Source organism: Pan troglodytes, chromosome 5, assembly GCF_028858775.2.
Source record: "Pan troglodytes isolate AG18354 chromosome 5, NHGRI_mPanTro3-v2.0_pri, whole genome shotgun sequence".
Taxonomy (NCBI): Eukaryota; Metazoa; Chordata; class Mammalia; order Primates; family Hominidae; genus Pan; species Pan troglodytes.
Genome location: NC_072403.2, coordinates 100,041,287 through 100,065,699, shown reverse-complemented (window position 1 = coordinate 100,065,699; position 24,413 = coordinate 100,041,287). Strand labels below are relative to the sequence as shown.

Sequence of the window (24,413 nt, the reverse complement as noted above, 5' to 3'; positions counted from 1 at the left end):
GTAGGGGAGTTTAACAACCTGTTCTCAACAGTGGACAGTTTATCCAGACAGAAAATCAACAGAAAAACAGGGGAGTTAAACTACATACTAGATATAACAGGCCTAGCTGACATTTACAGAACATTTTACCCAACTGCAGCAGAATACACATGCTTTAGCATATGAACATTCTCCAGAAGAGACCATATCTTATGCCACAAAACTCGTCTAAACAAAATTTAAAAATCCAGGAATCATATCAATTATCTTTTCTCACCACAATGGAATAAAACTAGAAATCAATAACAAGAGGCAACTCAGATAATACACAAACACATGCAAATGAAACAACATCCTCCTGAACAACCAATGGTCAATGAAGAAATTAACAAGAAAATTAAAAAATTTCTTGAAACAAATGAAAATGGAAATAGAACATAACGTAATTTATGGGATAAAGCAAAAGCAGTACTAAGAGGGAAGTTTATAGCAATAAATGTCTATATCAAAAAAGGAGAAAGACTTCAAATAACCTAATGATGCACCTCAAAGAACTAAAAAGGCAAGAACAAACTAAACCCATTTGTAGAAGGAAAGACATAATAAATATCAGAGCAGAAATAAATGAAATTGAGATTTAAAAAATTACAGAAGATCAACAAAACAAAAAGCTGGTATCTTGAAAAGGTAAACAGAATTGACAAACCTTTAGCTAGACTAATAAAAAGAAGAGAGAATCAAATAAATAACATCAGAAATCAAAAAGAAGACACAACTGAGATCTCAGAAATATAAAGTATCATTAGAGACTATCATGAACAATAATAAACCAACAAATTGGAAAATTTAGAAGAAATAAATTCCTTGATACACGCAATCTACCAAGATTAAACACCACGAAGAAATAGAAAACTTCAACAAACCAATAATGAGTAGCAAGATCAAAGCCATAATAAAAAGTCTCCCATCAAAGAAAGGCTCAGGGGCAGAAAAGCCCAAGATAAGACCCACTGGCTTGGAATTCCAGCCAGCTACCATGAACAACATTGCACCTCCCTAAGAAGGAGCTCCCAGGGGGAAGGGCAGGCCATATCTTTGCTGTTTGGGTGCCATAGCCATTCCAGCCTTCAGGCTTTGGAGAGTCTGAATTGACTCGTGGTGGAAGGGATCTCCCAGCACAGCACAGCTGCTCTACCAAAATGTGGCCAACTGCTGCTTTAAGCGGATGCCTGATCCCACTCCTCCTCACTGGGCAGAACCTCCCAACTGAGACCTCCAGCCACCTCTGTGCAAGCTCTCCAACCCACAGAGATCTGAATTCCCCCTGGGATGGCTCTCCCAGAGGGAGGGGGCAGGCTGCCATCTTTGCTGTTACGGTGACTTAGCTGTTCCAGCCTTTGGGCTTTGGAGAGTGGAAGCCAACCCAGGGCAGAAGGGATCCTCCAGCACAGCATAGCTGCCCTGCCAAAATGTGGCCAGACTGCTGCTTTAAGTGGGTACCTGATTCTGTTCCTCCTCACCGGGCAGGACCCTCCAACCAGGGGCTCCAGCAACCCGTGCCCATGTTCTCCAACCGACAGAGATGTGAATTTCCTCTGGGACAGAGCTCCCATGGGGAGGGGCAGGCTGCCATCTTTGCTGTTAGGGTGACTTAGCTGCTCCAGCCTTTGGGTTTCGGAGTGTCTGAGGTGACTGGAGGCAGAAGTGGACCCCCAGCGCAGCACAGCTGCTCTACCAAAACGTGGCCAGACTGCTTTTTGCCTGATCCCGTTCCTTCTCACGGGGTGGGCGGGACTTCCCAATTGGGGTCTCTAATCATTTCCTACAGATGCCTTTGGGTGGGCAACAAGTCCATGACTCCTTGGGACAAAGCTCTCAGAGAGAGGGGCAGGCTGCCATTTTTGCTGTTTCATAGCCTTCACTGGGGACACCAGTTCTGGAAAATCTGAGGTGATGAGGGACTGGAGTGGGCCCCAAGCAAACCACAGCAGCCCTACAGAAAAGCGGCCAGATTGTTATGTGGGTGCCTGTTCCCATATCTCCTCACTGGACAGGTCCTCCAGGCCTGGGCCTCAAGCCATCGCCCCCCACACCCCCCACTCCCGCCACCCCCGCCATCCCCACCATCCCCCATCACCCCTGCCACCGCCACCCCCGCCAGAGCTACTGAGCCAGCACCAAGTGAGCAACTCCCCAGACAGAACCTCTGGGGGCAACAAAAAATAATTCTTTTGGAAAATTTTATGAAAACAATTTTTTTCACTTAAAGTCCTCAGTGGATTTCCTACAATAGATAACAAAATCATTTTCCAGCCAATTCCTCACTGCTTTTCTCAAATACAAATGCTATGTCTAACAGAAAACATGAATAATTCTACAACACAGCTTATTTCTTGGGTACTAGAGGGAGGTGTACCATAAATGCCCATTTACAATGTCTTCTGCACAGGTGTGCAAAGAGTTAATGGTATCAGATAAATCCCATAATAATAGAAATAAAGTTGGCATAGAATTCATATAAACATTAAAAAGTATGTATTTTGTGCTACCATGATAACCTCTGAAAATTCATTTCTGATGAAGTCTACTGAATCAAATTAATGTCTTGGTACCTTGTTTGATAGTTGGCCATAACAGTATCACACAATTACACAGAACAAAAAGGAAGTGATAATGTTCAAAAATAAGTACCTTGGTTCTGAGATGTTACCTGTATACCAAGAACAATGAAGGTACTTATCAGTGGTCATTCAAAAGTCCTTAACTCACTGCTTCTCTGAGAAATACAGGACGTGTTAAATTCATGTCATTTCCTCAGGCACCTCCAAGTTCCTCTCCAGTTCTTCCTTACATATTTCCTATTTAATATGACTTAATCATATTTAAGTCACCTAATATATGGAAAATAGGTTGAGCAATGCTTGGCACATAGTAGTCACTAAGTATTTATTGTTATCATTATCGTTATTACTTCATGTCTTACAAACTTTGTATGTCACATTCCCTGCAGAGATTCTAAAGTATGATTTGCTTTAGCAAGTTCAACCCAGTGCTTCCAGGGGAGAGAAAGTCTAATATGTAAAGCATTTCTATATTACATTGTTCTTATTTAAGACAAAACAGGCAAATCACCTAAGAAGTTATCAAAGTGATCAAAAATGCACTTAGAAGATTTGTTGGGGGTACCTTTAGATAAATATCCCCAAGCTATTACCTGAAATAAGTGTTGAGAACAAATTAAAAGTAATATTTGATAACTGTACTGAAAAAATGCACTGATAAAACAGTCCTATCCCCACCCTGCATTTCCTTCACACTGTGGCAATCCATTGCAACATTATTAAAGTATTTCAATGTATATTTTATTTTTGTAATAATGAATCTAATATTCTGTAATATCCTTTGGTTTGTTATATATCATTCCAACATCATTCATTCCATTCACTTAAAGCATCATCTTCACCAGGCATTTCTGTTGGTAATTGGTCAAGAGAAGTTGAATCTTTGTATCTCACAGAACTCTGCTCAGATTGTACCTCAGGTGTAGAGGATTTTGCCCCCCAGAAAGCCTTGACTGCTGCCCTGGAAGAAAAAACAAAAACCAAAACCATCATATGAAGTGAAAACTAAAACTGAATAGATTTCTATATTTTCTATGTATAGAAATATATATATGTGTGTGTGTGTGTGTGTGTATTTCCTGTATGTATATATTATATATGGTACAAATATATATAACCTGTACATATACAAATATATATAACCTGTATACATATTTGTACCTGTTTATGTATTACAGGTATATTACATTACAGCTATATTACAGGTATATTATAAAGGAAAGAGAATATAAATGTATTTATGACTACTGAACTGTATACTTTAAAATGGTAAAAATCATAAATTTCGTATTCAAATTTTTTCTCAATAAATAAAATTTTAAAAAATTATAATGATAAAAATTACCATTCAAAAATGTTCAGCATCTACACTAAGGTTACATGACTATACCTACTCAGGAAAAAAAATTGGAAGGCTGATTTTTAAAAATACTTTTACAGGGGTAGGGGGTCTGGGACATACTCAAAAAAATAATTCTTTTGGAAAACTTTATGAAAACAATTGTTTTCACTTAAAGTCCTCAGTGAATTTCCTACAATACATAACAAAATCATTTTCCAGCCAATTCATTGTGATGATGCATCCAGCTGATGCATCATAAACTAAAAATGAATAATGAATAAAAAGGCACTTCTCAAAGAAGAGGTAATATATAATATATATGTAAATATAGTATATATATTATATGTGTACATATAGTATATATGTATATATGGTATACATATTATATATGTAAATATAGTATATATACTGTATACAGGTCATATGTACTATATGTATATATAATATATATGTGTATATAATATATATGTTATGTATGTATTATATATACATCCATGTAAATATAATATATATTACCTCTTCTCTAATAAGCATTTTTCATTCATTATTTTTAGTCTGTGATACATATATATTACATACATGTGTCTATATATGTATACACATACATACATATATGTATATGTATGTATATACATAATACACGTTTGTATACATATACGGTTCAAATATATGTGTGCATACACGGTAGAAATATACATATGTAATATATATGATGATATTTATAATAGTTACATGAGCATTACACCCTGGTAAGCCTGAGGGCTCATATACATACATACTACATATATATGTGATGTATGTAGTATGTATACATCATATGTAATATATATGCATCACAAACAAAATAATAAAGACACTTCTTAGATATGAGGTTATATATGTTATACATACATATATCTACATATATATTATATAACCCATATATTATATACTCATGTATATTATATATTATATATAAATAATATATACTATATACATATTTGGTACACATATATGACCTATATATGATATATGTATATTGTATATACATTATATGTACATAGAAGATATACATATATTGTATATACAATATATGTACATATATATGTACATATATATAAAACATATATATTACCTCTTCTCTAAGAAGTGCCTTTGTATTCATTATTCATTTTTAGTTTGTGATGCATCAGCTACAAATCGATAGTATATGAGCCCTCAGACTTACCAGGGTGTACTACTCATGTAGGTATTATAAATATTGTCATACAAATGAATTAGTAGGTTACAATAACCAAGTTTTAGAGTTGAGAGAACCACAACTGGACAACACAAATATTCACTAAATAAAACTTTTTAAAGCAATTACCGTGTAAAATTGTAAAAATTGCATTTAAAAGCTCTCTCATAGTTGGAGAAGCAAGTCATGAGATTGTTTTAAAAAGCATCTACATAAAGAGACGGGGTAGCCTGAACTAGGGCAGTCACAGGAGTAATGAAAGGAGATGGACAGTTTCAAGGCAACATGTAGGAGACATCACGGACAGGGCTTTGCAATTCACTGGATGAGGAGGGGGAAGAAGAGGATGTCAATCAAGGGTGATGATGCATTCCACTATTCACCTACCAATTTATGATTATGAAGATCAATAAGAAAATTATAAATACACAGATAATGACTCCTATGGTCAGCACAAAAATTAGGGCTGCATCAGTGGCTGGTAGGCTTGATCTTCTCATCTGCAATTCTAGAGAAAACACACAAACCTAATGAGTATTACTACTGAGGAAAAGGAAATGAATATCTAACTTAAAAGTTTATATTTGAAAAACAACTCTAGAAACATAAAGAAATGCTTAGTGCAGAGAAAATTATTAATGATCTTGCTCTGCATGTTTGAAATGTCCTTTTCAAACATGAAAAAAGTTAAAAGAATTTGACAACGAACAGCCTGTATTACCACCATCTAAATACTACCATTAATATTTTAAAATTCATCTATCCATTCCTCTATCAATTCATTAATCCATCTTATTTTTTATGCATTTCAATATAATTCGCAAATGTCAGTACACTTCCCCAAAAATTTTTCAGCAAGCATATCGTTAACTGGAGTTTAATATTAGTTTTTTCTTTGAAATAAAATTTTCACACAAAGAATTGCACAAAGATCTTAAATGTACATTTGCTTAGTTTTGACAAAGGCAAACTCATATATGTAACTAAATGCTAGTCAAGATATAGAATATTACTATACCCCAGAAAGTTCCCTTGAGCCTCTTCCTAATTAACTCCTTCCTCATCCTCCAGAGGCAACAAGTATCCTGATTTTCTTTTCCACCATAGATTAGCTCTGACTATTCTAGAACTACATTTAAATTGAAACACACACTAGGTAATCTCTTGTGTAAAGATTTGTTTACTTAGAATAATGTTTTAGAAATTCACCCATACTGTTATATGCAACTATCATTTTTTTATTATTACTAGGTATACTCCACAATTTGTTTACTCATCCTCCTACTGATGGATATCTAGGCTGTTCCAGTTGTGAGATACTATAAATAAAGCTGCCATGAACATTCTTATACAAGTCATTTTGTGAATATATATCTTAATTTTTGGCTAAATGTCTAATAATAGAATTGCTGGGTCGTAGGGTAGACAGATGTGTGTTTAGCTGTCTAAGAAACCATGAGAACTTTCTCAAACTGATTGTACTGACTGTACAGGTTTTATAAATGTTTTCTACCAGATTTTGGCTTGCCTATTCATTATCCTCATGATTTTTGTTAATGAGCTGAAGTTTTTAATTTTGATGCAGTCTGATTTATTCAGTATTTCCTTTTATGGTGATTGTTTTCTGAATTATGTCTAAGAAACGTTTGCCTACTCCTGAATCATGCAAATAGTCTCCTATATTTCTTTCCTAAAATTTATGGGTTTAGCTTTTACACTTAAGACTATGATACCTCTATAATTTTTATATTTGCTGTAAGAAAGGAATTGAAGCTCATTGTTTTCTATACACATATCCACATACCCCGACCCCTCTCTCTTTAGGAAATGGGGTCTTGCTATATTGCCCAGGCTGGCCTTGAACTCCTGGGCTCAAGTGATCCTCCCACCTCAGCCTCCCAAGTAGCTAGTATTATAGGCACACACCACTGTACCCACCTCATGCACCACTCTTACCTCAAGCATTCTCTCCCATATCTCTCTGCTCTTTCAGCAAATAAGGTTATCAAAGAGACAAAGCCAATCTACCATATGTATTATAGTATTGCTACATTGTAAACTGGTAAAAAGCCAATTAACATAGAATATTACTTACTTTGTGAATTATATAGCTTTATTGTAGCTCTTTTATGACCCCAAATTCTGGAATCATAAAAGATTCATGGAAGAAAGAACTACAGAGATCATCTGATCCAACTATTGCATTATACAGATAAGTAAACCAAGGTCCAGGGAGGTTTAATTTGTACAAGGTATATTTTGACTATTTAAATACTTTGATTGTGATAAGTACCACTCTGTCAGAACTAGTCTTCTATATGAGCAATCTCAACTGCTTATTTTTCTGGATTTGTTTCCCTATCTGTTAGACATCATGGAGAATAAGTTTCCATTTTGCCTAGTAATTCTAGAGCTATAAACTCAAGTTAGGGATCTCGCTAAATAGTTCCAAGTATGCTAGAGAAAATACATCTATATTTACGTTCCAACATTGTTGGATTTTTAAAAATCTTTTTATTTCAAAATAACTTTAGATTTACACAAGTGGTGGCATTTTGGAAACTTAAATAAAAAACACCTTTCAGAACTGAAACCTGACAAGGAGAAACGCAAATTTCATTTATCCATTACTCTGCAATGTTAGCTGAGAGAGGGTGGAGAGTGAGGGGCATGAAGATTTTATTTATTACAACAGTAGTCTTGCAAGGGTCACCTAGACTATTTTTACAGGTAATGAAAAAAATAGGCTCAATTTCCTATTGAAGTATTTAATGAAAAATAGGCTAAATTTGATGCTGTCACCTTTTAGATAAACTAAGCTTATGTACTTATTAGTTTCCTAGGACCACCATAACAAAGTACCACAAACTGGGTGACTTGAAAACAACAGAAATGTATTGTCTCGCAGTTTGGAGGCTAGAAGCCTGAAAACAATGTGTTGGCCGAGCCATGCTCTCACTGAAGTTTCTTGGGGAGGATCCTTCCTTGTCTCTTACAGCTTCTCAGCTTCTGGTAGGCTCAGACATTCCTTGGATTCTGGTAGCATAACTCCAATTTTTGTCTCCATTTTCACATGGCTGTCTTCTCCCTATGTCTGTTTCTCTGTGTCTTCACCTGGCATTCCGCGCCCCACTTTCTGTCTGTGTTTGTGTGTGTGTGTGTGTGTGCGCGCACAAGCATGCCCAAATATTCCTCTTCTTATGAGGGCACCAGTTATATTGGATTAAAGGCCCACTCTGCTCTAGTACAACCTCATCTTAACTAATTACATCTGCAAAAAGTCCTATTTCCAAATAGAGTCACATTCTGAGTACTTCAAAGTGTCTTTTTTAACAATGCCTAATTACAAAAGACAACTATTGTGGGAGTGAAAAATCTGATATTTAAGTGAATGGATGAGAATTTTTCACTAGGGAAACCATATTTACCCTAAAAATATCTCAATTACATATTTGTTTCATGCTAGTACCATATTGTGTAGACATTTCTAGCCAAAACATTTGTTTGATTTCTAATCAGCCAAAGGGGTCTGTTGCAGTGGTGTACCCAATTGTCATGTTTAAAGAAATTAATAGATACTGGAGTGTTTTTAAAATGTTTTGTCATTCAATCAGTGCACGTACTGAGATGGCAGAGCTATCCCACCATTCCTGGACTGCTGCTATGAGAGAGAGAAGTTAACTTTGTCTCAATAAAGGCCTGATATTTTAGGGTCTGTGCTCCAGCCTTTAACATATACATTACCAAATGCATGCTCCCTTCTAATTATGAGAGGAGCTAACCACACTGAATTGTCCTAACAGGGACGAGATAGTAGGACAAAGACTGAGAATGGCTCCACACACCTTTAATATCATGAACGAGGGCTAGTTGAGATATTTTTTAGCTTAATGATGTTTTTATTCTCTTGCCTTTTTTAGAGCTTTATTGAAAATGATCCTTTTAACGACACCTGATATCCCAATAGAGGAATAAGATTATTAGCTTTCACCATGAAGATGTTTCTAAACTCATTAAACAGCATATCAAAGAAAGTTTAAATAGTAGTTTATTTTTTAAAATCACCCTAAAATATTTTAACCTGTTTTCATTTCAATAAAATGGTTACGTTGTGCGGTATCTTTAAACTACAGCAGAAGCTCTTTGTGTTCAGAAATAGCTTCAAGAAGTCCAAAAACTCCTTTAAAGTTACATGCAACTTTTGGCATATTTGTGTATGTGGACATTTTTCTGGAAAAAGGATCCTGAGCCTTGATAGGATTCTGAAAAGAACTTGTGACCAAGTCCCCACATCCCTAACAACAAAGTTGATAACAACAATTAAAACAGTTAAGAGCAGCTGAACAAAAGGAAATAATTACCTGGATATGTAAGCCATCATAGATTAAATTGAATATAGGCAAATGGATCTATCTCACAAGGAAAATATGGTTTCTAATACGTAAAATGACATTCAGGAAACATTTGCATTTTGTGTATATACATTTTTGAGAACTGTATTAGTGCTTCTTCAAAAAACATTTGTTTCAAATATATAATTTTTAAAGAGACATACTTTGACATCGTATTTCTTAATTTTATTTACTTTACTGAATGAAAATTTTCATAAGCATCCATGAGAATTCCATTTATCCATTTTCACTTTTATAATGAAAGTAAAAGCAAGAATATAATTCAAGTTAGAGGACTGTTCTCTGAAAACACTTAAGAAATACACCAGTTTCCCAAAGTGAGGAAATTGTGACTACTTTGTGAAAAAGAAATTAAGTAGTATCTTTTAGAAAAGTCTAAATGATGTAAACCAGTGGTTCTCAAAGTATGGTCTCTGGACCAGCAGCAACAGGGAAACTTGTTAGAAATGGAAATTCTTGTTCCAGTCCCATCCCAGATCTACTGAATCAGAAACTCTGGGGGTAGGGCTAGAGACTGGTGTTTTAACAAACCTCTAAGTGATTTTAATGCTCTTTAAAGTTTGGCATATAAGCAAACCAAGACATTGCTGGACACTTACCACTGCTCGTATAGACTGTGAATTTAATAGTTGCTACTATTTCGTTATTATCCAGTGTGTCACACTCGAAAGCCAAGGGGTGACTTTCCCTGCGTACTTCTATGATTGCTGAATCATTTACAAGTACAATGGATTGCTATTTAAAAAGAAAAAAATAACAAAGTATCAACATTCTTCATGTACACTTACCAGGAAACAATTTATTTCCCTTAAGGAAAGGAGGGTTACTGTCTCTCTTAGCCTAGTTGAGTAATTAATGATCTACATGGATTTTCAGTCACACAGTCCAGACTTCAAATCCCAACCCTACCACTTCCTGCCTGTGTGACTGTGGACAAGTTAGTTACTTACTTGTAAAAATGGGTATAATGATAGTGATTACCTCACAGAATTGTTATATGGATGAAAAAAGGCTCTAAAACTCAGTGTCATGTCTGGCACTTAATAAACCCTTACTTAATGTTAGCCACTGCTATCATTATACAACTCCTATACAAGCCAATGAAAACCTTCCTTCCGAAATGGAATACTTTGTAGAAAATGGACGTTTTAAAGTTCTGATTATAGCTGGCCCTTAGACTTATGTAAAGTTTAGTCCTAGTAAATAATGAAAATTTTAAAATTCCAAAATAATAAAGTTGTATAATTCTTAACTTCATTTTGGCAAACTGCTTTTAAAAAGAAAGTTTTCTGAAAGCCATCAGAACTGAGAAACAAATTTTATCACTCACTAGAAAGCACCAGGTTATATCCATTCATTACTCACTTGGTCTGGTCTTAGAAGTTTCCACATATATTTGAAACGATTTAAGGGAGATGTGTGAATACATGCCAATCTAACACTTTCAAGACTTTCTGAAATTGGTTTACCCCCTGAAAAAAAATTAAGCACATAAATACCACTGGGCATTATAAATTGCTTTATACACGAAATTACTTTTTTTTTTTCCTGAGACAGGATCTGGTTCTGTCGCCAGGCTGGAGTAGAGTGGCATGATCTTGGCTCACTGCAACCTCTGCCTCCTGGGCTCAAGCCATCCTCCCACCTCAGCCTCTCAAGTGGCTGGGACTACATGCACATGCCACTGTGCCTGGCTAATTAAAAAAAAAATTTGTAGAGATGGAGGTTTCACCATGTTGCCCAGCCTGGTCTCAAACTCCTGAGCTCAAGTGCTCCTCCTGCCTCGGCCTCCCAAAGTGCTAAGATTACAGGTGTCACAATACTACTTTAAAAAGCAACCTCCAGTTTTAAAAATCAACTATATGCTGGAAGTTATCAAACATAATTAGGAGTTTGAGTGTAGAGGAACAGAAGACTGATAGGTACAAAGATAAAGTCACCAAAAGAAGCAGGTGAGGAGACACCATGGCTCTCTGCTCCTTATGCAGAATAAGTTGTAATTGACCTACTGATCTGTTAGACTAAACTATGAGATCTATTAGTGGCTTCCAATGTACTGGTTAGGGACTCCCATTAGAGATACTGAAATTTCAGAACAGCGTAATGTGATATGGAACAGCTGTCAAAGTTCCCATTTTAAAGTCTACCAATCTACTGACAAAATGCCATGACGAAAGCATCAAAAGCATTTCGCCACAGGACAGCCTCAACTATAGAACCTATATACAGTAAGCCTCCAGTGTATTATAGAGAATATATGTTCGATTTTAGATGTCTCTGAAAAAATGTGAAGCAAAATCAGAAAGTTGCTCAGAACTATAACTGTTTGAAGAAGTGGAATTTAAAATTTTATGATTTCCTTTGAGTATGTCAACTGGTTGCCTCCTTCTACTCAGTGGCAACCTGAGGTGAAAAATATTTCCCCAGAGTAAACTCTTGCCCACAGTCTCCCTCCAATACATAATTCAACTCACAGCCACAATCTATCGGTCCACGGCATTCTTCTACCCGTACAACACACTTGGATTCACCACCAGGGCATCCATTTGTTAACATAACTTCTCTAACACCAATACCTTTGGTTTAAAATTTAAAAAGGCAAATGTTAAGAAAAAAACTGATTCCAGAGTGTCTTCACTTTCCCACCTAGGTCTTTTCTTAAGACTTTTCTTCTAATTTCAGAAATTAAGTTTCTAAATTCAGAACGATAACACTTAAAATTTTTTTGGCTCTTCATTTTGAATTATTTCCTAAAACAGCATTTTCTGGAGTGAGTTACATGAAACACTAGTTCCTCTGGTTACCATAAGAAAAAGGATTCCATGATCATACACATTTGAAAATGTTACATCAAATGAAATTAAAGGGACCGCTTTACTACGGAATTTTGAGGGAACTTTTAATACGCTAGTAAATTAACATGCTATTGTGTACATTCGCATTGATCTAAGATGTAAAAACATTTTAACATCTTTAAAATCAGAATACATTTACAATTGATAACATGTCATAAATTGGCAGTATTTTTCCTTTTTAGAGTACATAAAATGTACTTCTTACAGTCCATAAATTCGTGGATTTGATGGAATACAGTGGTATACAATATTTCCCAAATTTATTTGACCATGGAACTTTTTGGGGAAGCATGGGGAAAGTTTCTGGAGGAAAATAAAAAATCACATTTTAGCATAAATGATGCCTTTAAATATTTAGATTCATAAAATGTCTGTATTAAATATAGAGAGGAGAACATATTACTGACCAAATCTCCATTTCCAACAAGATGCTCTCTTTAGATTGTCACTTTTTGTAACAAGAACTTAACTCTCCTAACTGATCTCAGAATTCCAGAGTTGGCCTCACATCACCACAATTGAGAGAAATAACAAAACATGGGATTAGCTACATGTTGAACCGTGTCCCATGTTAAGACAGGCTAAGAAAGAGTCCATTTTTATTTCCTTAACTACCAGATTTCCTCTTCCAGCCCCTCTACGATGTTATCTTAGAGGGCAAAGGGAAGTTGATGACTAGAGGTGTCTTATAACTGCTTCTCCAACTTGACAGTGCATGCAAGTTACCTGGAGATCTTACTAAAATGCAAATTTTGATTCAGCTGTTCTTGAATGGGTTTGAGATTCTGCATTTCTAACAAGCTCCCAGGTGATACTGATGCAGTCTGTGGACCACACGTTGAATATTAAGGGAGAAGGCTACATACGAAACAAGAAAATGGAAGGATGGAAGGAAGAAGGTCTTTGGTTAAGAGAGATGATGGCTGAGAATGGCTGAAGTATGGCTCCACTTGAATTTATCAAAGTTTTTTTTTTTTTTTTTTTTTTTTTTGAGACAGAGTCTTGCTCTGTTGCAGAGGCTAGAGTGCAGTGGCGCGATCTCAGCTCACTGCAACCTCCGCCTCCCAGGTTCAAGCAATTCTCCTGCCTCAGCCTCCTGAATAGCTGGGATTACAGGCGTGTGCCACTACTCCCAGCTAATTTTTGTATTTTTAGTAGAGACAGGGTTTCACCATGGTGGTCAGGCTGGTCTCGAACTCCTGACCTGGTGATCCGCCAGCCTCAGCCTCCCAAAGTGCTGGGATTACAGGCATGAGCCACCATGGCCAACCTGAAAGCGTCTTTAGAAGCACAGCCTTAATTCCGAAGTAATTAACATGCTATTGTTAATATTTTTAAAGCAGGTTTTTTGTTGTTGTTTGTTTTGTTTTGTTTTTGAGATGGAGTCTCGCTTTGTCGCCAGGCTGGAGTGCAGTGGTGCCATCTCAGTTCACGCAACCTCCACCTCCCGGCTTCAAGCAATTCTCCTGCCTTAGCCTCCCAAGTAGCTGGGACTACAGGTATGTGCCACCGCGCCCAGCTAATTTTTCTGTATTTTTAGTAGAGATGGGGTTTCACCGTGTTGGCCAGGATGGCCTCGATATCTGGACCTCGTGATCCACCCGCCTCGGCCTCCCAAAGTGCTGGGATTACAGGCATGAGCCACCGCGCCCGGCTTAAAGCAGGTATTTTATGTATTTATTTATTTAGCTAAATACAGTTCACTGAGATGCATGTAGGTGTGGGATTTTCTGTAATACCAAGTAACACCTAAAAATCTGCCTGGATATAAAAGAAAACTTTTTGACTGCTAAAATATTGTTTCAGAAGTTTAACAGAATTTTCATCAAGGCATTTTTCTCTTCTAGTTCTAAATTGGAAGGTTTTTAACATTTTCGGCACGAAATATTGCTTTTCCTAGTTAATTTTTTTCCTTATAACTTATTACCATCTGATACATTACATGTTTTACATATTATGTGTCTGCTGTTACTAAACTATACATTGCTTGGGGGCAGAGAGTTTTGTCTGCTTTGTCTGCTCATATCCCTAGCATCTATAACGATGCCTGGCACATAGTAGGCAAATAATTTAAAAAAAATAATCATTTGAGTGAATACAATTTCTAAACTTGTCTTTAAATAATAGAAAGCAATGGCAATTACTTGAACTGTCATAAAAATAATTCTCTACCTGTGAAAATTTCCGAAGTTAGCAGCTAAACAAAGATGTAAACCACAAATAAGTAATTGCAGGCTTACTACATGGATTTTTCTCATTTTATGACTCTTGACTTACTAAGAAATTAAGGTTAAAAAAAAAAACAGGTTAAAACAATTTTAAGAGATAGAAACAATAGTGGTTGCCAGGAGCTGGGAGGAGGGGGGAACGGGAAGTTAGTGTTTAATGGGCATTTTAGTTTGACATAATAAAAAAGTTCTCGAGATGGGCGGTTGTGATGGTTGCACAAGAATATGAATATGCTTAAGTCAACGGACTTGTACGTTTAAAAACGGCTAAAATGGTAAGTTTTATGTTGGGTATACTGTACCACAATTTTAAAAAGCTTCTCCAAATAAAAACAATTCAGGTGTAATTTTTGACACTGCCACCCCTGCAAAATTCATTCTGATCTAGATCTGAATGGATTTTGTCTTCTTATCCTCTGATAATTGTCCCCTTTTCCCTCTCATCACTATTTTCTTTCCAAGGCAGATTCTATTTAGAAGAAATTTAATTTGATTGTGAATTATCTATGGTCTTCTCAGTACCCTGGTCTACAGCATTGTTTCTCAAAGGATAGTCCTCTAACTAGCAGCATCAACTTCATTGTAAACTTGTTAGAGAAATTTTATGTCCAATTTCTACCCATGGAATGATCAGACTAAGTCATATTCTTTGAATATTATCCTCCCCACAAAGCCAATACATCTTTTCTCCAAAACATGACACGCAAATTGGAGAAATGTAGAATTTAGAATGGACTATTACAAATAAGCAAATTCTTGATAAATTTGCCAACACAATATGTGGGAAGACATCTGTGAGATGCATTGGAAAATCTTTTATCTTCTGAACATCTGTGAGATAGAGAAAATTTTACTTTAGTGAAGGCAGTTTATGTGCCAAAAAAAAAAAATACGGAGCTGGCTTAAAATAAGATTTAGAGATTATAAACTGAAAATATCTTACAGTTTAAAGCAATCACCCTGAGTTTTGTGTATACATTATAGTTATTAGAAATAAAAATCCATGAGAGATGCATGAAAGTACACAAGTTACAAAGTTGCACACTATCTGCTTTTACCTTTCCTCCCCCGCAAATTACAACATGGTTTATTCATCTGCTCCAAGCTACTTACCACATGTAACGGTGCACATTCCGAATTCTACTTCTTTGACGACATTCCTATTTGGAACTAAACATAAAGGGTAAAGATACATTATTTAATTATATGAAAACTTTTCTAAGTGAAACACCTCTTGCTTGGAGATGAAAGACGTGTATGATATGGGCAGCAGACATTTTTTAAGTTTTCCATTTAAATCAGAAAACAATGCCATTCTGAGTACTGTTATTGTCTAACTCAAAAGAGTCTCAAACCTCTAAAGAAGTCCATTAAATTAGGAAATAACCTAATAGGAAGGTTTATATTTAAACTTTGTATATACCTTAAAAATGCTTTTCATCAGTTGATATATAGTGAGTCAAAACTTGATAGAGGGTCTCAGAAAAACACACAAAGCCCTATCTGTTGTAAAAACCAATGTTTTCTATTCTCTATTTTCCAAAATTAAGTGTATAATTTCCATTCAAAAAGAAGCCCTTAACCAGTGTTCATTAAAATGATAAAAGTTATAGATTAGTTCTACTCATTTCCCAGGTTAAGATGGTAAATTTAAATATTTCTAAGAATTTATTTCAACACTTTACAAGGTTAGTATAGGAATATATCACTATTTAAGAAATTAAGTGTTGTTGGTTCTAAATCATATGTTTCTCTTTTTCTAATCATTTGAAGTTTGGCATAGAATTCCACTAGCTATAGTATATAAGCAATTCTTCAGCTCAAATTAGGACGAAAATCTCAATAGAAAAAATATAAAGTGAGATGTTAGAAGATGACTTTCAAAAGGCATTGTACCCTAGGACAACAAATCGCATGGAAAACACATTGAACTGGAGTCCAAAGAGCTGCTTCTATCACTAATTAGCTGTTTGCATTTGAGCAAATTTAATTAAATGCTGTCAGGCTTAGTTAACCCTTCTGCAAAATTTGGAAAGGAAAATCCTTCTCATTTGATTGCTGTAAGAATTAAATAAGGATAATGTGTGCGAAAGCATTCTATAAATTGTTTAGTACTACAAACATACTTAAGATATAATTACCCAATTTAAACTCATTTTGTACTTATTAATTTAATGGTTTTTTCCCCTATTTTGATAACTGTAAAATCTCAAAATAGCTTCATAAACACTACTATTCTGTACTTAAGAGCACCACATATAGTTTTTTGTTTCTGTTTTTCCAAGAGAGTCTTGCTCTGTTGCCCAGGCTGGAGTGCAGTGGCATGATCCCGGCTCACTGCAACCTCCGCCTCCCAGGCACAAGTGATTCTTCTGCTTCAGCCTCCTGAGTAGCTGGGACTACAGGCACATGCCACCACGCCCACCTAATTTTTGTATTTTCAGTAGAGACGGAGTTTCACCATGTTGGCCAGGCTGGTCTCAAACTCCTGACCTCAAGTGATCCACCAGCCTCAGTCTCCCAAAGTGCTGGGATTACAGGAATAAGCCACCGTGCCCCGGCCCCAGTATAGTATCTTGCATACTCAGTAAGCACCCAATGCACATAAGTAAATCAATACTGACTTTAAGTCATTTCTTTAACGAAAATAAATGATTTAGACTATCATGATGATCCATTTTGAATTGTGGAATGCTTAGATACCTTCTACAGACACATTATGAGACACAAATTAAAAGCCAAATACTGAACATAGAAAACACGGCTAAGAGAATGAGTGCTGCACTACTTTTAAATATAAGCCTTTTTCAAAAACCATTAGTCAATCACTAGGCATTCTACTTTGGGAGAGTTGTTCAATTTCTTCCAACTTGTTTCCTTAAAGAAAAAAAAATGAGACTAAATAAGAAAGTCTCTAAAGTCCCTTTCAGCTTTAACATTCTATGATGTATTGAGTGTCCATTAGTTTACTCAGTAACTTTTTTTAAAAATGGGAATCCTACAATGGTGGGTCAGTGGAATTGTATGTAACTGGACTTCAGTTTGGCATTTGTCAAAATTTCTTGTTATAAACCTATGAGTGGTAAAAAAATATATGGTCTGAATGTCAGTAGTTTTATGTGAAACTGTTTAAACTCTAAGACCACAGTTGTTAATTAACCAGTTGGTGTCAACATGGTAGGAGTGATGTGTCACAGGGCTCTGTCCTGTTCAACATTTTTATTAATGACCTGGAAAAAGATGCTGTTATCATGCTGACTGAATCCAGAATTCTGCAAAGCTAGAAAGGATAGCAAATATATTTGATGATACATCTGGATCTAAAAGATGACAGGATGAAATAATGGGCAAATCTAACAAAATGAAACCTTGTAGGAATAAAAAGTCCTTCACATACAGCTAAAAAGCCAACTGTCCAAAACTATTTTATGGGTGGTCTTAATTTGATAGGACAGTTAAAAACGAATGGAGAGTTCAATAGTGAATTCAATAGGAATCAAAGATGTGCAGAGGCTTCCCTAAAAATCTACTGGGTCTTAGACTACACTAACAAAAGCCTGGCATCCACAGTGATAAGGAAAATGATCTTGCTCTTTTAGTTGTGGCCAGATCCTGAAATGTTCTCTTCAGTTCAGGACAGCACATGGTAACTTTTGGTATATATCATCAGAGTGCAATTTTAGTTTTTCAGTTTCTGACAGTTGATTTGAAAGGTTAATATTTTATGACTTCTGTTCTTCCTTAGAAGTATTCCAAGACAAAAATAACATATAGTTACATTTGTATAGGATAAAACCCATTGTATAGACTACAACTTTCTATTTTGCAATTACTATGTAGGTCTATTGGCCCCTTTTTATAAATGTAAGGGTATACTTGTATAAAAGATATGATATATTTAAAAGGTATATTAAATGGTATACAAGGTATAACAAAAGTATAAGGATATAAATCTATTATCTTTTTTTTTTTTAAGACAGAGTCTCGCTCTGTTGCCCAGGCTGGAGTGCAGTGGCGTAATCTCGGCTCACTGCAAGCTCCACCTCCTGGGTTCACGCCATTCTCCTGCCTCAGCCTCCCGAGTAGCTGGAACTACAGGCACATGCAACCACGCCCGGCTAATTTTTTGTATTTTTAGTAGAGATGGGGTTTCACCGTGTTAGCCAGGATGCTCTCGATCTCCACCTTGTGATCTGCCCGCCTCGGCCTTCCGAAGCACTGGGATTACAGGCGTGAGCCACCGCCCCTGGCCATAAATCTAATATCTTAATGATTTTTCTTTATCTTGAAACATTGTGATATTTCATCATCCATAATGAAGGTATTGCTCATTATTTTCAACTACATTTTTAAATGACTAAAATTCAAAAATGAAAGAATGATTGGAATTGCCTACAAAAATAATGTAATGGTGAAAGAATTACACTAACACAAGCTATTTTACAACATCCCATGTTTTCATATTGCTTTGCCCAAGATATTGCATCATCTTTCAAGAAGATACAAAAGAAGTCTAGAGGTATCCTCCTTGTAGTCTATTTTTGGCTTTTATTGAACACAGTTGAGATTTCACAATTTTTCATTTTTTGCCAATAATGGCAAAGAGAAGAAAACTGACAGAGAAAAACATTTCACAATTATTGAACGAATCAGAAGATGAAAAGAGACAGATAACAGCACTTTGGATGCTAATGATGATGATGAAATTGATTGTATAAGCAAAATCTCAATGAGAGATGATGATTATCTTGGATGAATATACTAGATGAATTTTCTCTAACTTAAGAATTGATGAGTAAACATTATATTTCTGGGGATGAAAAGAATATATGGTATTATCATGTAGTTAGCCTGACAACAGGAAAGATTTAATCCTGAAATATACTGTGACAATAACTTGTGCCATACTGTTTCGCTAAAAGGATGTGGACAGTATTCTTTCCCTTTTTATAACATTTATGCACCAACATTTATTTGCCAAGGTTTGTAAATGAACATATTGTGATGAAAGATATGTATATAAAAGTGACTGAAAGAAAAGATTATGTAGAAATGAGTAAAATTCATTGGACCAATCATTCTAATTGGTGTTTATAAATCTAAAGATGAAAATATTTTCCAATTATGAAGAAAAGAAGATGGCTTTCTCTTCAACAAAATATATGCCTTTGTAGTTTTCAAAAGTGTTGGGTTTTTTTGACAATACAAGTGCAAAAAGAACCAAGATTAATGATAAGCTAGAATTTATTAACGATGCACTCAAAATCTGGAATCAGTATTAACATGATGAATGCATTCCAGGTTCATGCTTAACAGTTGAGCACTTAGTTGCATTCAAAGTACTTTGCCCAGTTAGAGTACATACACCTTCAAAACTAGGATATATGGAATAAAAATTTGAATTTTTCCATGTTTAAATTCTTCTTGAAATTTCTAACACAGTTGTTTTCACTATCCCTTTATTCTTATTTGTAAATTATTTTTAAATGACTAAAAAAAATTAAAGGTCCACTGGATAGTAAATGGGGATAACTGTTTCTACTGATCCACTGAGGGTTAAGGGGACAGTGCAAATTTCAATAATGGTTCTGGAAATTTTCAGACGTATAACACCTCAGATTGTTTAAAGTTTTGGATTCTCTCGCTCCCCAAGAAAAAGCACTTATGCATGAAATAGTATGTATTAAAATCCCAGAAAGTACATGGATTCCTTGAAGTCTGTAGATGAGGAAACTGTGACTCAGAGAATAAGTAACTAACCTACATTTTAATTTGAAGGTAAGACATTATAACTTTATTGCCTGAGTTTAGCCTAAATAATATTTAGCATTTTATAGCTAGAAGTATTTCTTGGCCAGTTTAATACTAAAATTGTTAATTCAATTACTTTAAAGAAGAGAATGAAGCAATAGCTACTATGCTTTAGAACGTGTTCTCTTCTTTCCTAGTCATCTTTTTCACATTTCCGAAATCAAGGATCTTTTTAAGCTCTCTGTAGTATAATGTTACAAGGCCGTGCAAACCTCGATCCCACTGTTAACCTCAGACAGTTCATTTCTTTCTGCTGGTGCTGAGGATCACTATCAGGAAATGAAAGAAAGGCTGGTAGACACAGCAGTCACTCGATATGTATAGACTGAAGAGATATGAGAATGCAAACAATATTAAAAGAATTGCAGCTGGGTCATTTAGAAGGGAAAGGAATAATCTTTCTTGAGAAGGCAGCAAACCTGCTGCTGACCTTCTACCTGCTAGAATGTGAGTTACTAATCAATATGACATGTACAACAGCCTGTCAAGTTTTATTGCTTAATGAGCCAGCAGAAAAAAAGCAAATGTATGTACCAAGCGGGGGGCTCATTGTTCCTTGGTTAATATGTAGCATCTAACAAAGCCACTAGCTGGATCCCTTGACAGGTGTTTTCTACTGCTCCATTCCTTTGTCCGAGGCTGCACATACCAATCAAACACCACAATAGAGAGGTGCTCAAGGCTAGGAGCTGCAGGAAGCTGCCATGGGGCTTCTGGGCAGTTTTGTCGGCATACTGGTCTACCTGGGTGTATCGTCATAAAGGGGGATTCTGAATTCCATTGCAACCCCAAGTGCAAATGTGGAAATCAAGCAACTTGGAACTTGAAAAAAAAAATCTACTATGAGAAGGGAAAGTGACTGCAAGAGGAGTCAAAATGATTCCTCTTGTTGGAAGGCTACCTCCCACCCTGAAAAAAAATCTTTTTCCTTGTCCAAAGCAATATTTAGAAGTGTTTCTATAGCAATTTCTATATACGTGCTTATCTGTGTATCTTGCTGTGACCTGGGAGAATGAGCACATTCTTCTTCAAGGCCACAGGATGCAAGAAAGGGACAAACTCGGGGCTGAAGTATGAGAGAGAGCTCTCCTGACGTTAACACACATAATTATGGTTCTCAGGCAAAGAGCAGGCCTTTGCTCCGTCAACAGGGGCCTCCGCGTGCCCCCCAAGGGAGCTCCCGCCCTCACCATCCTCGGTTTCAGGCGGGGCGTAGTTCTCCGCGGTCTCGCTGTCGTTGTTTTCGGTCTCCTCCTCGCCCTCGCCTTCGTGGGCCAGGCCGGCATCCTGGACGGCAGCGGTGACGTTGGTCCCGCGCGCGGACTGGAGGCCCGCAAGGAGCAGCCAGCCGACAGTCATCAGCAGCCCGGCAGAGCAGCCCGTGCCCCTGGGGCTCATGGTTCTCGGCCCCGACGGCCGTCCGAGGCGCAGTCGCCGCCGCGGCTCCTGAGGACAGGTACGTCGAAGAGAGCTGCGACACCCCGCCCGTAGCCGCCCGGCTCCGAATCCCGTGACGAACCGTGACGCCTCAATGGTTGCCGGGGCGCTGCTCCGGGGCTGAGCGCCTGGAACTCGCGCGGAGCTGGGCTGCGAGGCGTGCAAGGCGGAACGCGACGAGAAGCCGCGTGCGACAAGTCCCTAGGAGAGGACGCCGCCCTTCCCCGCAACCGGAAGTTCCCTGCCCAGGGCGCCTCCTTGAGCGTTCCGGGTGCGGTAGGCGTTGCTGTCGGCTGCTCCTTCTGCCTCAGTTTATGGAGCGACTCTTCAGCCTCCTCGCTCACCCTGCCTGCTTTCTTCTAAGACATTTCTTTTTCGTACATAATGTTTACCCTTCCCCAAACTAGACTTCTTATCCCTCACATACTCTTCGTGTGACTTGGTTTCAAAATTTCTTATCCAGAATATCCAATGTGGGATGTATTGAGAAGGATTCGATTTCTTCTTTGGGATCAGAATAATAGACTTTGAGTAAGAAGAAATTTAGAAATCATCTGATACTCCAAGTCCCTCATTTTTAAGTGAAGAGATTAAGAATCAGAGAGATGAAATGACTCGCCCCAAAAATCCAGAAATTATTTACAAAGCTGGATCTCACAGTCATATCTCCCGAACACTTACTTACTCGATGATCAGTGATTCTTATGATTCAAGGTTAACGAAGAAGCCTTTAGTGGGGGTGATTGGGAGTTCAAGTGCTGAAAAGTTAGGGTTGACTTTTTTGATTCTGTTATTACAAATTTTACCTCATCTAGTAGTCACAATGTGGTTGTTTGTTGTTGTTTTTGAAAAGACATATAGGGTGCCATACTTTGAGGCTTAATGTTTAAATTCCTATGACAAGTGAGATGAAAGTGAACTTGCATACACTCTGGCTTTTGGAATATTTGAATACCTAGTCTCAGCAGACTAACAGATAAGGGGGGTAACAGAAAAGTATTAAGAGGTTCTTCAGAAACACTTATTTGTAACAAAATAGGTTGTTTGAAGCAGAAGTTGAAATTTTGTATTTGAATATTTTCTCCTGCAAAGGCTTCTAGTTTTGAAAACACAAGGACTGCTAAACACCTTCAGTGTTAAAGTTCAAATTGGTATTGGTGAGAAGTCTCTGGGAACATTTATGTCAATTAAAATACCTTAAAATATAGCGCTTGACAAGATGATGAGGGACGTTAACATGGAAAACTTAGATATGATCTTGAGAAGTAAAGGCCTTTGTTTCATGGCCAAATGAGTCAAAATTTTTCTTTTTTGAATCCTGAGAGAAATAAGTCAAAAATTATGCCGTCAAACACAAACTTTAAAAAGATGATATACAGTATTGTTGCTGGCAAATTGTTGAGTGTTTCAAAGTCAATTTTAGGATCCATTGCTTCCTGAAGATAGTATCCTTTTTTAGCAGAGGAAGTCCCATAAACTCTAAAATATGTAATTTGACTCAAGGAAACATTAATAATCTAATAAATAATCATCTCCAAAGGGAGCCAGATGGGTCTCAAAGAGGACCTGAAAGATTTAACTCTGAAATAAAGACTATTAATATCTCTAATAGCAGCATTATAAATCACCTATAAAATACCGTGTTACTCATGTAAGTTATAAGAAAAAGTATAGTATCTGTCCTCAACAAACTTTTACTGTCTCTCTAGTACTCTCTGTAGCCACAAATAAATGAAAGATAAGTGTTTAGCCAGAAGGGCAGGGCACAGAATCTAGAGGGACTGACCCTACCCTGACCTGCAGATACTAAGGAGCAGGAATTCCACCCTCAATCCCTGATATGCTCCTCTGACCCACCTCATCCTGCCTGGAACTAAGCATCTCCACCCCCATCTCCAATTTCCAAGAGGTGGGGATTAGAGCCCAAACTCCTCTGCCCCACTCTGCCCGAACATAGCTCACCTATCTTGGTCTGACCTTACCTTGCTTGGCCTCATTTGGCATGTGGGAAAATCATTCCTCTATCCAGTCTCTGCACTACCTACCCTTGAAGACCAATTTGTATTCTGAAAAGGAAGACCAATTTGTGTATGTGTGATATAAGCACAAGATAATCAAGGCCTAAATAAAGGATTACCATAAAAATGAAAAGAGAAATGAATGTGAGAGAAATAACAAAGGAAGGATTAACAAAATGGAATGACTGGCTGCCTAAGCAGGATAAGGGAGTGAGGGAGGGAGCAAATAAAGGGAATTAGGAAAGTCAGTGGACATTTTGTTTAAAGGTTAAGTTGGAGGTATCAACAGAAGTCAAGTGAAAACATTCATTGGGCAGCTTGAGATGACCACATACCAAAAAAGAAGATGAAAATCACTGATACACGCTACAAGCATGAAAAAATACACACACACACCCATTCAGTTAATACAATGTTCTAAGTACTGCTATAACATTAGAAACTTTACAGTGATATTTGTGAAAATAATTATCTGTGAGATAAAATTGATT

General features: G+C 36.8%; 1 protein-coding gene across 2 annotated transcripts; it reads right to left on the bottom strand.

Annotated features, from left to right (window-relative positions):
- Positions 1 to 3,316: 3,316 nt before the first annotated feature.
- SPACA1 (sperm acrosome associated 1) lies at positions 3,317 to 24,038 on the bottom strand. Of its 2 annotated transcripts, none has more exons than XM_518632.7 (7): positions 21,658 to 24,038; positions 15,770 to 15,826; positions 12,048 to 12,149; positions 10,939 to 11,045; positions 10,173 to 10,308; positions 5,549 to 5,669; positions 3,317 to 3,561 (listed from the first exon to the last, which is right to left on the bottom strand). In XM_518632.7, exons 1-7 carry the CDS (start codon positions 21,863 to 21,865, stop codon positions 3,408 to 3,410), a joined length of 885 nt encoding a protein of 294 aa, XP_518632.2. In that variant the 5' UTR covers positions 21,866 to 24,038; the 3' UTR covers positions 3,317 to 3,407. The 2 variants fall into 2 exon arrangements, with proteins under 2 accessions (XP_518632.2, XP_016811479.1); XM_016955990.3 differs by lacking the exon at positions 21,658 to 24,038 and adding an exon at positions 21,002 to 21,095.
- Positions 24,039 to 24,413: the final 375 nt, after the last annotated feature.

What these genes read in the sequence shown, in the direction of transcription:
- SPACA1 (XM_518632.7), bottom strand. Translation starts at nt 21,865, where the DNA reads ATGAGCCCCAGGGGCACGGGCTGCTCTGCCGGGCTGCTGATGACTGTC. An exon ending in CCCGCCTGAAACCGAGGATG is followed by an intron (nt 15,827 to 21,657) that starts GTGAGGGCGGGA and finishes CTTTATGTTTAG; the next exon opens with TTCCAAATAGGAATGTCGTC. An exon ending in ATCTTCATAATCATAAATTG is followed by an intron (nt 3,562 to 5,548) that starts GTAGGTGAATAG and finishes TTTTTCTTCCAG; the next exon opens with GGCAGCAGTCAAGGCTTTCT.